The 15,520-nt window shown below is 40.6% G+C and overlaps 1 protein-coding gene across 9 annotated transcripts in view; it reads right to left on the reverse strand.

Moving 5' to 3' along the window:
• The window catches only part of FGGY (FGGY carbohydrate kinase domain containing), a 475,197-nt gene that overhangs the window by 424,183 nt on the left and 35,494 nt on the right, over nt 1–15,520 (reverse strand). For all 9 annotated transcript variants that reach the window (XM_061121747.1, XM_061121749.1, XM_061121748.1 and 6 more), the window contains 2 exons: nt 10,396–10,507; nt 4,414–4,565 (listed from right to left, as the gene is read on the reverse strand). In XM_061121747.1, the coding sequence (XP_060977730.1) occupies nt 4,414–4,565; nt 10,396–10,507 (264 nt within the window). The remainder of the gene's footprint in view (nt 1–4,413; nt 4,566–10,395; nt 10,508–15,520) is intronic.

Below are 15,520 nucleotides of genomic sequence, written 5' to 3' on the forward strand. Positions count from 1 at the left end.
AGAGAAAGCCTGCGCGAAGCAACCAAGACCCAGCTCAGACAAAAATAAATCAATTAATGTTATAAAAAAGAGTAAAATGACAAAAGACCTCTGATTTACTTGAGGGTCAGAAAAGGCTTCTTTAAATATGTGACAGTAAAACTGAGATTCACATGATGAGTTGGAATCAATGGTGAGTAGAGGGAAGAATATTCAATCGGAAGGCACAGCGTCACTTAAGACCAGGGATCAGCAAACATTTTCTGTAATGATCCAGAGAGTAAACATTTTCAGCTTTGCAGGCAATGCAATCTCCATCTCAAATACTCAGGTCTACCACTGAAGTGCAAAAGTACCTCAGACAGCACATAAACAAATGATGTGGCTGGCTGCCAGTAAAACTTCACAGCCACCAAAGTCTTAATTTCATCTCATTTTCACCAGTCACAAAACATGACTCTTCTTTAAATTCTTCTTCAACACTTGAAAAGGTAAAAGCCATTCTCAGCTCCCAAGACATCCAAAACCAAGCAGCAGGCCAGATTTGGCACATGGCCATAGTTGGCCAACCCCTAGTCAAGACTCTGAGATGGCAAAGACCTGGAGTGACTGAGGCACTCAGTGGGTCCCTATGGATGGACCGGAGTGAACAAAGTGAGGGACACACAGTGAACAGCGGGGGGAGGTGAAAATGATATCCTACACCATCTTCTGAGCCAGATTACAAATTTTGGAGCTGATCCTAAGAGCAAAGCAAGGCCGACAAAGTGCTATAATCAGAAAAATAAGAAAACTGATTCTTGGGGAATTCCCTGGTGGTCCAGTGGTTAGGACTTGGCACGTTCACTGCTGGGGCCTGGGTTTGATCTCTGTAAAGAACTAAGATCCCACGAGCTATGTGGCATGAGCAAGAAATAAATAATTAAAAAAAAAAAAAGAAAACTGGTTCTTACTCCCCACAATATACACATTTTCTTACTCCTAATCTAATCTCTTCACCCTGCCCGACGTATCTAGGATATTTCCTCCTCTGGCTAACAACCATCCCTAATCTCTCTCACCAAACAGGCCCTTAACAAATCAAGCCCAGGCTACTTAGCTGGTCTCATTTTCTATTACTCTCAGGGAAGCACCTCAGGCTCCTGTCCTGGGGCCTATGTACCTTACAATAACAAAAAACGGTCTCTCTAGAATATCCTTCCTTTCTTCTCTACTAGGCAAAACCTCCAGTCATATCTTGAGGCTCATATCAAGTAACTTGTCCAGGAAGCAGATTATTTTCCCCAAAAGCACTTTTTATATTCGTTTATCACAGTGCTCAGGGCATCTTCTGCTGGCTCTGGGTCCATGTTTCTATCCTCCTTATGCTTCCCCACCACTGTCCCACTGGACCCTGTGCCCCTCGAGGGTAAGGCTGAGTCCTCCTTGTACCCATGCCCCCAGTGCCTACCATACTGCCAGCTGATGGCAGGACCACAAGTAAGATTTGACAAATTAAGGAATGAATGAAGAGTAAACACCTAGCGACCCTGTGAACTTAGCATAGGCTCATGTTCTGATGTTCAATGTGCTGTTGAACAGCTCGTGAACTTATGTGCATGTGTGTATGCTAAGTCGCTTCAGTTGTGTACAGCTCTTCGCGATCCTATGGACTGTAGTCTGCCAGGCTCCTCTGTCCACAGGATTTCTCCAAGAAAGAACAGTGGAGTGGGTTACCATTCCCTCCTCCAGGGGATCTTCCAGACCCAGGGATCAAACCTGTGTCTCTTACATCTCTCGCATTGGCAGGCGGGTTCTTTACCACTAGCGCCACCTGGGAAGGGCTATGTCCATGTCCCTATGTCTCAGTTCCCCATAAGCCCACTAAAAAGAAGGAACTGCTTCCCACTTCTCCATACATGAATGCTTTTCAGGATATAAGGGTAGAAAAGCCTTTAGAACCGCAAGTGGTTTTGTGAATCTGCAGGCAGCAACATCAGCACCACCTGGGAGCTTGTTAGAAACCCAAATTCTCAGGTCCCATCTCAGGGCTGCTAAGTCAGAACCCACAGTTCAGTAAGATCTCCAGGTGATTCATTTACACGTTAAAGTCTGAGAAGCTATAAAGCCACTGGCACACTTTAAGGAGAAGATGTGAAAACTGATGTTAGAAGTTGTTTTGATTTTGAATTTGCAAACACAGTAAAACCAAAGGAATTCTCAGCAAGGATTCCTGGGTATGCTTACCAAAAAAATAAAAATCAATTAAAAAAATCTGAAACACAGGTTTGAAGCTCAACGTTCAGGTACTTGAATACACAGTGAGGCACGGTGTAGAGCCATGCTCAGAAAATTCTGAAATGGAATCGACTAAATGAATGGACGGATGGAATGTCAGTCTTAGGTCATAATCACAGTCAGGAAATCTAGATATTAATTATTTTCTGTGGGCTTTATTTAGTTTACTTTGATCTCAAGCACATAGGCAAATATCCAGACAAGCTTATTATTGGATGTATATTAAGATCTCCTGGGATACAAAGCACTAAGCTGGCTACAAAGCCGGTGCTCGGGAAGGTGCTGGTATTGCACCAATGACCACCTGTCCCACTCTCCTCACCTAATTTAGAATAGCTCTTCTTTCCCTATGGCCAAGAAGGGTGACATAGCCAACCCATTTGTTCTTTTGCACCATGTTTAGGCTGGGTTAAAGACCACCACCACCCCTGTTACTGGTACTTCCAGGACAGGCAAGCTTTAAAGAGGGTTTCAGCACTGCATGACAAATGGAGTGAGCTGGAATTTAGAGACCAGAGACACTGGTTTACATTCTGGCTCTATCATCTGTTTGGGAAAGTCATATAACACCACCACCCCTGTTACTGGTACTTCCAGGACAGGCAAGCTTTAAAGAGGGTTTCAGCACTGCATGACAAATGGAGTGAGCTGGAATTTAGAGACCAGAGACACTGGTTTACATTCTGGCTCTATCATCTGTTTGGGAAAGTCATATAACCCTCTCTCAGCCTCAGTTTCTCATGCCATCAAGCAGGCAGAGGTTGCTAGAATGAAATCAATTAAAGCCTATCAAACACAGAATAGAGTGTGGGGGCAGTGCAGGGTAGTTTAGTAATCTGATTTGTATTTCAGGATATTTTGGTATCCAGTTTTCAAAGTGACCCAATTCAACTCACTCAGGTTATAAACAGAAGAAGTGAACCCTGGGACGAGAAATGCTTTGCTCAAAGTCATACACTGTGATGTTAGTAGAGTCAGAATTAGGATCCTGAAACCCCCAACTCCTAAAACACCGTTATTTTCAAACTCCTAGCAAATACAGGCATCTTTCTGCAAATTAAAACTTACAAAATAGCTCAATATACTAAACAAGTAACAACCCAAGCCTGCCTTAATTATCAATATCCTTTTTGCTCATCTCTCTCTGTCCCATGGTGGCAATCCAAGGACACCTTGTCAGCACCCTGAAACTCCCCCAACCCCAACCCCACATTTGAATAATTGAAGAACCAGCCCACCAGAGCCAGTACATGAATCACAGCAGGTCTTACCCCTAGATGAATTGTCTTCTGACCAGACCACCTAGGGGTTTTCAAGTCCTTACAGTTCCCAGAGGACCTGACCTTTCTCATGCATCCATATCTACTAGGAACCATTAAGTTGACATCACCATTCTCCGCACTTCATAAATGATCCTAACATCTGGAAATGGGAACCACCTGCAAGTGCTTTGTTCAGAGATCATCTTATCACACAAGGACATGGAAACTCAAGTTTAGGTGAGATGAGAAAGGCATTCCATAAAATGCCACCAAGGTCAAACATTAATCATTGGGGGCTAAAAGTATGCAGAGAATGTTCCAATTAGAAGATCAGGACTTGAATCCCAGCTCTGCCACTTTCTAACTGGAATGGTAATTAACCTCTGTGAACTGCAGCAGAGCAGTGGATGTTACAAAAAATCAATTTCAGAGTCAGTTTTAGGTTCAGATTCTGGCTCCATTGCATGCTTCCTGAGTCACTTAGGGTGAGCTGACAAATCTCTATTAGTTTTAGCTTTTACAAAACACATAAACAAGAAAAAGAAAACTATAGGGTTGCTGCTAAGATTCTGAGTCGCTTAGGGTGAGCTGATGAATCTCTATTAGCTTTAGTTTTTACAAAACACACACAAAGAAGAAAAAAAAAAAGACTACTTTATAGGGTTGCTGTTAGGATTCAAAGAGATAATCTCTGTCAAATACTTATCACAGTGCCTTGCATGAGTTAAGCAGAATGACTTAACTGCAACTGAATCAATAAAATGGGATCAACCTTCTTAGAGTTGCTGGAAAAATCCAACATAGCAGACTTGAGCAGGGTGCCTGGTACGGATAGATTCACTGGAAGGAATCCTCTGCTATTACGAGCAATCTCTCCCCAAACTTGTGCACTCACCTCTTTTAGCCACAGAAGCTTCGGGGCCTGCATCTCCACAGACATTACGCCTCCGACATATTGCAGGACACTGTGCTTGGTCTCGTTGATCCGGTGGACCTGACTGACCGCCCGGTGATCCAGCCACATGATGACGTTTCGATGGGAATCCCCTAGCAAAAACCAGGGAAGGGGGTGTTTATGGCTTCCCAAGGGCAGAAATCTTCACAACGGCTTCTATAATTTCACACTTCAACTGGGAACACCACCAACACTGACTGGTACATCCCGCCCAAACCTCAGATCTCCCTTCAAGAGATGTACTCTTTGAATATAGTTCCACGGTTAAATGTCTACAAAAGAACCTAGTCAAGATTCACTGATTAATTATACAGTATTACCATTCATTCTCTCAACTTTTCCCCTCTCCTATCCCTTATATCTAAGAAAAACTTTTCTGGATGTATACTCAAGCAAAGAACCAATGAAATAAGCCTAAACAATACTTTTAAGATATGCCTCCTGGAAATCAGGACATATATTTCATGTATGATTATCATATACATCTACATAATGGCTATTATCTGCTTATAGTCTCACTGCCTCCAGTCACTTTAATTAAAATTAGTTAATTTAAGTGCTTTTTACTCACTTGGTTGGTTTTGTGGAGTATTTTTTTTTCCATTTGGGGAACCAAGCAGACCTATTGTGGAACGCTCTTTCAGTACAGACAGAGATACTGAAAAAGTTGTGGAATTTTTCTCAGCCTAAGTGTTCTCCTCTATAAAATGGGGATAACCAGGCCTAGACAGATTAACTGAGATTTTTCATTCATTGAACACAAAAGATAATGTGCGTAAAGATATAGCACATACTTGTCACATAGCAGACCCTCAAGAGGAATGTTTCAGAGGAAGCAGAATTTGAAACCAGCTGGGAAAGGAGCATGGGCAGCGCTCCTCACATCCAACCTCTGACACCTTGTAGCCCACAGAGGAACTAATTGCTCCTTTGTCCCTCCCCGAACCTTCATTAATTCATACTACAGTGATGGGCAAGTCACTACTATTTTCATAGTTCTCTGCTTCCTCCAATGGCAAAATGCAGAGAACAGCAATGAATACACCTGGCAGATTATAAAAGGGAAAGAGAAAAAGGACTCCAGCGGAACTAAGCCAGGCACTTCACACCTTATTTTATTTATTGGCAAAATAACTGTAGCTATTATATAATTTTGCTAATAACAAATGTTTATAAAGCTGTGTGTGTGTGTGTGTGTGCATGCGTGTTGGCAGCCCTGTGCTAAACATTTCACACACATCATCTCATTTAATCCTAAAAACAACTCTGAGATCTAGGTCATTTTCAATGACAAACTGCCTGCTCTCTCATAGCTGGAAAAAGCACAAATGTGTTTTGAAAGTAGATCTGTGTAGAGAATGGATAAATAAATAAGTAAAACAAGTTTAAACTTGAGCTACACCAGTTGGGGTATTTTTAAACACAATATATATGGTTTGTTGTTGTGGGTATACACACATGTGATAAAGGCACAGAAGAAAAGTGTTTGTGAACACCAACTACAGCAGAACCATCACCTGCTGGACAGAGGAGAGGAGGAGGGCATAGACTAAAGTGGTTTTTTCTTAAAAAAAATAAATAAATAATTGTGGCAAATATGATAAAACTTCATCTGTTTATCCTCATACATACATAGGAGGCTGTTATCTTATTTTCCTTACTCTTCCATAGATTTGAAAAAGAATTTTTAAAATGTAACCAAAAAAGTCAACCTGAGAAAATATCTAAATTAGGTCATCTTTGAAATAAGTCAAGGCCTCAGGCAGTGATTTGCCTGACCAGAGAGATTTCAGGTCACAAAAAACTCCTCAAACAACATTAACACATTGAAAATAAAAGAAAGTACATGGAACCTTCCATAAGCACATCTAAGATTTTGTATAAAGGACTGAGTGGATTCACTATATAACAAAACCACTTATAGCTCTGGTTCTCAACCCTAGTTGCACATTAGAATCTCCTGGGATTAGCTTTAAAAAATATTGATGTCCAGGTCCTATTCAAGAACCATCACAGAATCAGAATGTGGGTGTTGAACACATTTCATGCATACACACACACACACACACACACACACACGTGTGGGTGCTGGAAAGGACGGTATCAGTATCCCATCTTCAGTACTGTACAGAATGTATCTGCAGCTGCGTCCACCTGTTGCTAAACTATTAACTGTAAAGACAGACTGATCAGCTACTACTGCTCCACATGAAGAGGCTCTCAGAATGACATAATGAAGACTGTGCAGAATCAATTACTTTATTCTATTTATGATTATTAATTAATAATGTTCATTATAGACAACAGCATGGAAGTTCATCTTTCCAGTGCTTGTAGAAAAATACAAACAAATGCCTCCACTGAAAGTTCACTTCATCTTTCAGTAACCACTTGCTACATGCCAGACACAGTGCTGGGTGCTGAGATACCACGAAGAATGTGCCATAGACCCTGCCCTTATGGAGCAGGTGGGAAAGTGGACAAAACAGTCTGTATGTAGTGATGTCTGCCCAGACAGAAGACCTGGACATGGTACACACAAGAGGAGGGGCAGAGAGAAGGCCCCTGTTAGCGAAACCTGAGGCTGCACAGGGAGCTTCCGATAGGCAGGAAAGCTTTTGGTTAATTCTGAAAATGTTTGGTCATTGGGTAGGCAGGTGAAGAAAGAGTGAGGGAAGAGGGACCACACAATAGATACAACACTTGTGAGCACAGACCCAAGATGGCATTATATTTAATACAACTGGAAATAATCTAATAGAGAAGAATTAGGGTTACAGAGTCAGTTTACCCTTGGGCAGATTATTCATCCCTGTACTCATTCAATTAGTACTGTGAATGCCTCACAGGAGGTGTTCTAGGGGTACCTGAAGGAAATGACTAGATCAGAAAACCATCTAAACATTAGGTTTCTGTTGCAGAGTAGCCTAGGTAGTAACTTCCTCCCTGACCCTAAACTATCACCCTCCATTCCTCTCCCTCCCAAGAGCTCCTGTGGCTGGAATGGTTCACCCAGAGTTACGATCTGAGCCAGGTGGGCTGCAGAGGTAGGAAGCACAGAGCAAGGGCCTCATGGTCCAACCCAGAGCTGCTCTGACCTTCAAAGGAAGAGAAACCAAACAATGAGATGATTTTAACACATAGATCAGTGTCCTTAAACTATTGTACTTAGTTTACTTGGGGATTTTCCTCTTTTTTTGGTTACCATCTAAAGATGGTAAATTTTGCCAGCCTTGTGGGTTTGGTTTTAATGTGTGTGTGTGCTCAGTCGTGTCCGACTCTTGGTGGCCCCAAGGGCTGGAGCTCGCCAGGCTCCTCTGTCCATGGAATGTTCCAGGCAAGAATACTGGAGTGGGTGGCCATTTCCTACGCCAGGGGATTTTCCCAACCCAGGGACTGAACCTGCATTTCTTGTGTCTCCTGCATTAGCAGGTGGATTCTTTACCACTCGCACCACCTCAGAAACCCTTGGGTTTAATGGTAATAGCTAATTTTTTTAATCCCACTCCACAATTACTCCAATTGACCAATCAAGAATGGGTCATTGCCAGGTAAGGAGAAGTCATTAAAGACCCTTTAATTCATCCTTAAAATCTGAATTTCACTTTCCAACACAGGCTAATCCACTGCACATAAAATCTAACCTTAATAGAACATACTGAAAGGCAAGAAACTGGTAAGGGGCACCTGCAGCTGGGTACATTTGATGAATGGGTACATTTTAACCTCTTAGGCAGAATATAATTTTTTTCAACACTTATAATTAGGGTTGCAACCTGGCTACTCTCTTTAATAGATTGCAACCTAATTACCCAATATTTTCAACACTTATAATTAGGGTAGCTACCTACATACCCTTTTAATTGTTAATAGGAAGCAATTCTACCTACACTGAGAAGAAAAGATGGTATCTGAGGGTGCTTGTATAAGCAGATTTAACAAAGAACTCTTCCTCCATTTCAAATGTTCTTGTTCCTAATATTATAGCTGTTCATTCATCTGTACCCAATGATTCTCCAAATACTAGAATTATTGAGAGGACTTTATAAAAACACTGATAGCTTAGCTTCACCCAAGCCAACTGAATAAAAACAACCCTGGGTGAGGCTCATGAACTAATAATCTTAAACAGATCTCCAGTTGATTCTAACATGCAACCAGAGTTTAAAACCATGTATTTTAGCAGATTAGAGGTATAGAGTCCTTGGAACTTAGGGCTCTTAGCATCTAAAGCCCCATACAAAATGAGAATTCCTCATACAACATCCCTGGCAGAACATCACCTGACTGCTCCTTAAAGCCAGCCTACAAAGCAGCCCCGGCAGCCTCCCCAGCGGCCTGCTCCATGGCTGGAGAGGGCTTGCTGCTGCTGAGCTGAGTGCGCAGGTTCAGTCCCATTCTTTGGGTCTCTCCTCTCTGAAGTGGTCCAGACAGGAGCTGCTCCTGGACCAGAACAATGCCAAGTGAGCCAGTGGTTGGCCACTGAGAACATGGACCACTTGTATTCATCTTTGAAGCCTTAACACTTAATAAGACAGGGATTGGCACACAAGGGGTGCTAGTAAATGTGACATAATTAGAAAAAAACGCGTGTGTGTAAAAGATGGGCACCATTACTACTTGTGTTCTAATCACTTGTCCATTTGCATACTTCTTCAGCGCATGTCACTTATAAACATCACAGTTCATGCATGACGTCCATAGGAATGAGTGGAACACATTCTCCTAAGTTAAGGAATTCATAATCAGATGGAAGAAACTTTTCTAAACAATCAGGAATCAGTCTCTCACTTAATTCTCAGAGCAAAGTGCTGTTTCATTACTCCAAGTCTTTCAGAGATGAAACCAAGTCATGCAGAGGTTAAATGATTCACTCGAGGTGTATCAGCATTCACTCAAGGTGCTCAGCAGTAGCAGGGTTAAGATCTGAAACTATCTGACTCCAATTTCAGAGTGTCTCAGAGTGCCCCAGTGTCTACGGCCACCATTTAAGAAAGGTGCTACTACAGCAGTGTCCACTACTAAGGATTTTTTAACACAGCCCAAAGCATGCTGTGATACCTATGCTGGTAACAGCCAACTGAAAATGCAGAGGGCCACACTCCTTTAGATGCAGGGTGCAATTTCCAATGTACCGTAGTCTCCACCACTCCCAAATGTCTGCCACCCATTAAAAGGATAAATATCAGTTGAAATTTATCTCTGCACATGTGCTGTTAGTTTTCTCAAATTTGGCCCACTTTACTCACTTACATCACCTACCTGACTTTTGGGGTCGCAACTTCGGTGCTAGCACTACTGGCTAAAGTATCCCAAAAGGGCACATACTCATCCATGAAAATTTTCTGATGGTAGGTGTAAGTGGCACTTAAACATATGAAACAGCTCATCATAAGTACTCATGAGTGTCTCCTAGAACAACATCATTCAACAGGAACATCTTTGGTCTGACTATTGAAAATAGAGACCATTTGTTTCCAGCTTCTGTGTGATATACAGTTCTACCTGTCTTATGCTATTTCCTTTAAATTAACTTGACTCACCCACTCAAATGAATGTGGTGGAGGAAATTCATATGCATAAGCAACTCCAGGCTACCTTCCTTGGAAAGGCCCAGAACACTTACCTGTTTCAAGGCTACTCACTCTGAGCTAATGATTCCATGTCCATCCTACACCAAACTTTCTACTGTTGCTCTTGTGCCCTAGGGAGCTGAGTCTCTTCCTAATCCACCTAATCCTAAAGTCACCCCTCTCCTACTAACTGCAGTCCAAGCTCTTAACCTCTGGGGACATGATTTCTGGTCTCCATGCTCCACCTGTAAATCTCACTCATGGTGATAACAAACACTTGATCTCATGTTTCACCTGGGCCCCAGCCAGTCTCCCACCACCAGAAAAAAAGAGACAGAAATGGTCCTACCTTCATGATTGACTGGTAAAGGACGAAACTGCTTATCCAAAACAACCAGAGAACATGTGGCATCAAACCCAAGCCCTCGAATTTGGTGTAAATTGACCCCTTGTACAACTTTCTGTTTTAAAAACAAATAAACAAAAATATGAATTACAATACAGGCTTTTGAGAGACTTAAAACAGTTATGACTAGAAGGAAATGAATAAAGTACTTACAACAAAACACAGATAAAAACTCAGTATCACTAAAATATCAGAATATTCTATACATTAATTTTAAAAAAGATAACCAATCTAATTGGAAATTAAGCAAACGACATGAGAAGTCACTTCATAAAAGAAACAGTCAAAGAGCATATATAGAGTACATAAAACGGTTCCAAACTCCACTAAAATTAAATAAATGCAAATAAAAACACTCCACTCTTCGTCTTTCTTATTGGCAAAAATGTAAAAATTAAGAATAAATAGTATTAATAGTGGCAAGATAGGGAGAAGTGGGCCTTCTTTACATGATTCTAACAATGTGATAATTTAGTACAGATTTTGAAGAATACAGTATAGTATTTATTAAAATTAAAAACATACATAACTTTTGACCCAGAAATCCCACTTCTAGGAAACTATCTTAATGAATTATTAGCATAAGTAAGTAAAATATTATATAAACCAAGGTTAACTGTTTACAAATATAAAAATTAGTAAAAACTATTTTATTAAATAAACTATGATACACCTATAAAACAGAATTTTCTACACCATTAAAAAAAAGAAGTAGAGAAGCATATTCTGGGTTTGGTAGTATGAAGAAGTTGGCAAATCTGCTTAACAAAATAAAAGCATAAAACCAGACAAAATCATCAAAAACAACTATTTGAGGGGAATAAAACTTAACCAAAGTCACATAAGAAACTGAGAAGTAATCTTTCTTGAAAATAAAACTGTACCTAAACCATTCCCACAAAACGTATGCAAAAAAATCCCATACTTTTAGACTTTTATCTTATACCATACATAAACATTAACTCTAAAATGTATCATATCCCCAAATGTTAAGAATTTAGGCTATAATACTTGCAGAGAAAATCTTTATGACATGGGCCAGACAAAAATTTATTAAAAAGCAAGACTCATAAAAGAAAAAAATAATAAATTTGAATTCATTAAAATTTAAAAATTTTGCTCTTTAAAAGAAACAAGATAGTGAAAAGATAAGCTAAATATTAGAAGAAAATATCTGCAATTCATACATCTGATAATAGACATATACGAAATAGATAAAGAACACTTATAACTCAATAACAAGAAGATAAACAATGCAGCTATTTCACGAAGTGCAATAAAATTTATCACACAATCCAGCAATTTCATTCCGTGGTATCCAAGCAGGAAAAATAAAAACATATGTCAACATAAAGACTTGTATGTGACTATTCACAGCAGAAATATTCAAAATACCCTAAAACTGGGAACAAACCAAATATTCATCATGGTTTAACCAAATGGTGAAACCAAGTGTGATATACCCATACAATGATATGTGTAACCACATGAATTAACCTTAGACCCTGGTTCCATTCCTGGATTGGGAAGATCTGCTGGAGAAGGGATAGGCTACCCACGCCAGTTTTCTTGGGCTTCCCTTGTGGCTCAGCTGGTAAAGAATGTGCCTGCAATGTGGGAGACCTGGGTTTGGTCTCTGGGTTGGGAAGAACCCCTGGAGAAGGTTCAGCTATCCCCTCCAGTATTCTGGCCTGGAGAATTCCATGGACTGTAGAGTCCATGGGATAGCAAAGAGACAGACACAACTGAGTGACTTTCACTTAGAAAGAAATGTTCTAAAATTTAATTATGGTGATGATTATACAAAGGTGTAAATTTAATAAAATCATTGAATTATACATTTAAATTGATGATTTTATGGTATGTAAATTATACCTCAAGCTATTAAATATTTTTGAAAAAATGGAGCTATAAGACACAAAACATGGAAATATATCCATGGTACATTACTAAGGTAAAAAAAATAAAAAGTACATACAACTGTTACTAATGGTTGTCTCTGAGAGAAGAAACAACAGCTGGAGGAGATGAGAGATTTTTCACTCTATCATGTAATTTTTTAGGTTGTAGAATAACAGATTTATTAATTCTATTTTTTTATTTTTATTTCCACAGTTTCCTTTTGTGAAAAAGCACAAGTGATTATATTCATTAATATTTCCTAGAAACTTAAAACAGATAATAACCTTTTAAAGCCCACAAAAATCAATTCAAATGTGTCCATCATAATTAAAAAAGTTTAAAAAAATTAAAAAATAAATTTAAAGAGATAAAATGTACAATTCTTCTTTTCCCCTGTTATGGAATGCCAGATTTGTCATTTACGACTCTACTTCTTACTTTGTATGTGTTCCTCAAATAAGAGCTACACACAACTATTACTTATTTTCAACAAGGAAAAGCATTAATTTTTCTTCAAATACTAACAACAAATAATAAAATGCCATCATGTATTGAGCACTTACTGTGTGTCAGGTACTTTACAAGCATCATCTTATTTAATCCTTACAAAGCCTATTGAGGAAACATTTAGTATTTTCATTTCATAAAAAGAGTAAGTAGAAGACTAGGAAGAGAAGGGAAGAGCAAGCACATCCCGGAGGTTGAGAACTTGAACTTAATCCTGTTTCAGAGCCAGTCAATGGCTATGTTCTTCCTGCCACATGTTTCTATGTTCTACTCCACCACACTGCCTGCCTGCCCGAGAGATTTATCCTGCAGACAGGGCATGTGTCCTCAGAAGAACATTGCCAGTGACCTACCTGTGACTCCAGGCAACATCTTTGCCCCACAGTACCAGGTGAATGCCCTGTAAATCTTTACTACTTTATTGATCCATCAAGAATTAGAAGAGCATGTTCAGTTCAGTCACTCAGTCATGTCCAACTCTTTGCGACCCCATGAACCACAGCACGCCAGGCCTACCTGTCCATCACCAACTCCCGAAGTCCACCCAAACCCCTTCACCTCCAACCATCTCATGTCATCCCCTTCTCCTCCTGCCCTCAATCTTTCCCAGCATCAGGGTCTTTTCAAATGAGTCAGCTCTTTGCATCAGGTGGCCAAAGTATTTAGAGTTTCAGCTTCAACATCAGTCCTACCAATGAAGAGCATGAGGAGCATATAAATTCATGACAAAGAGCCACAAAGACCTGGTTTCAAATCCTAGCTCTGTCACTCTGGCTACATGATCCAAGGCAAGTTACACAATTTCAGTCCTTCCAGTCACCTTGTCTTGCTGGATCATGTCTCTGTAGCATTTATAAACATGGCCAACTCTGCCTGGAATGTCCTTCCAAGTTGGCTTGGAAATCTCTAGGTACTGGCTAACATCAATTTGGGTGTAGACCACCTGAGCTTGAAACCTGGCTCCAACACTGACTAGTCTTGTGACTCTGCTGCTGCTGCTGCTAAGTCGCTTCAGTCGTGTCCGACTCTGTGCAACCCCATAGACGACAGCCCACCAGGCTACCCCGTCCCTGGCATTCTCCAGGCAAGAACACTGGAGTGAGTTGCCATTTCCTTCTCCAATGCATGAAAGTGAAAAGTGAAAGTGAAGTTGCTTAGTTGTGTCCGACTCTTAGCGACCCCATGGACTGCAGCCCACCAGGCTCCTCCATCCATGGGATTTTCCAGGCAAGAGTACTGGAGTGGGGTGCCATTGCCTTCTCCGCTTGTGACTTTAGGAAGCCACAAAACCAGCTCCCTTGGTTATTCAAAGCTACTACTTAGACTATATCTCCTAATGATGTTAGGAGAATTCAGCAAAATAAGGTGTGATTAGCCCAACATCAGTGCACAAGAAGCAGCTGCCATTATATGAGTACATTAACTGCATTCAATCTTTGAACTCATGGAGCCTCAATCTGTCAATGCATAAACCAGCCCTAACTTCTACCTGCCATGTAGTCCTATTGGTCTCTGTGCCCAGAGAGCACATGCCTGACTCAGGCATGCCCATCCCACACAGGCCTACAAACAGTCTCTAGTCAAGAGAGGAAGTGGGAGAGAACAGGTAGAAAATGCAATAAAACTCAATACAAAAAAGCTCTGCAGGAGAAAGGAGCATACACTATGGTATCAAAAGTGCCAGCTTCTGGTCCCAACTCCCAGTTCAGGTAATCTTGCATCAATATCATCACCTTTTTGAGCCTCGTATTCCTGACAGAGAGATAGGTAAGGATCAAAAGTATCAATTAGTTTGAAAGTGCCTTGGAACCAATCAACCTTTGTAGGAAACGTGAAGGATGGAAAAACTCACTTGATGCTTCATTAATTGTGTTTATGGAATCTTATGTATGAAGTATAGCATGCTCTTTGTGTCATGTAATCACATATAAAAACCACAGGATGGACGATTGAAAGATTAAACTCGAATCCTCCTAAGAATTGTGGTGAAGGTGACCTTCCAGTAGAAGCAAAGAAAATATTCTCTTCAGTCTATTTTATGAATCCCCTCTGAAGACCTGCAGAGTTCTTCTATATTCTAATTATGGCTTTTCAGCAACAAAGGTTCAGCGTCTCCATTTCTAAAAGGGAAACCTATCACAAAGAACTGGAGAAATAACTGTGACATGCATTTAAACCTGATTTTGGTTAGGCAGCCACTGTCATTTGCCCAGCCTTATATGGGAATACCTTATGATCATGCTTATCATGATTGAGACCCCCCACCACAACTCCTCCACCCCACCCCCCAGCTAAACCATCTCAGAGAGATGGCTGTCAGAGTCACACTACCCAGAAGGCCCCTGGGACTTTGACCTGCTGACCTGAAGATTCTTTTTTATACTCTCATTAATGGAAGAAGAAAGCAGGCTAGTAAACTCAACCCAACAACTTGGCATCAAGGGAATTTCCTCGGCTAGAGAGAAAGCACATTGCTCTGCTAAAGAATTTCCAGAGAAGGAGATTTCTGCAACTTCATTCGGTAACCTGGTCCATGTCTTGCAACTGTCAACGCGTAGCTATGGGGCAGCAAACAAATATTTGGGGAAGGGATTGTGCATCGCTTTGTTCTGACTGTGGGAACCAGTTCAATCCTGCATGTGTTTTAAATCAGCAGGCT

Source organism: Dama dama, chromosome 20, assembly GCF_033118175.1.
Source record: "Dama dama isolate Ldn47 chromosome 20, ASM3311817v1, whole genome shotgun sequence".
NCBI lineage: Eukaryota > Metazoa > Chordata > Mammalia > Artiodactyla > Cervidae > Dama > Dama dama.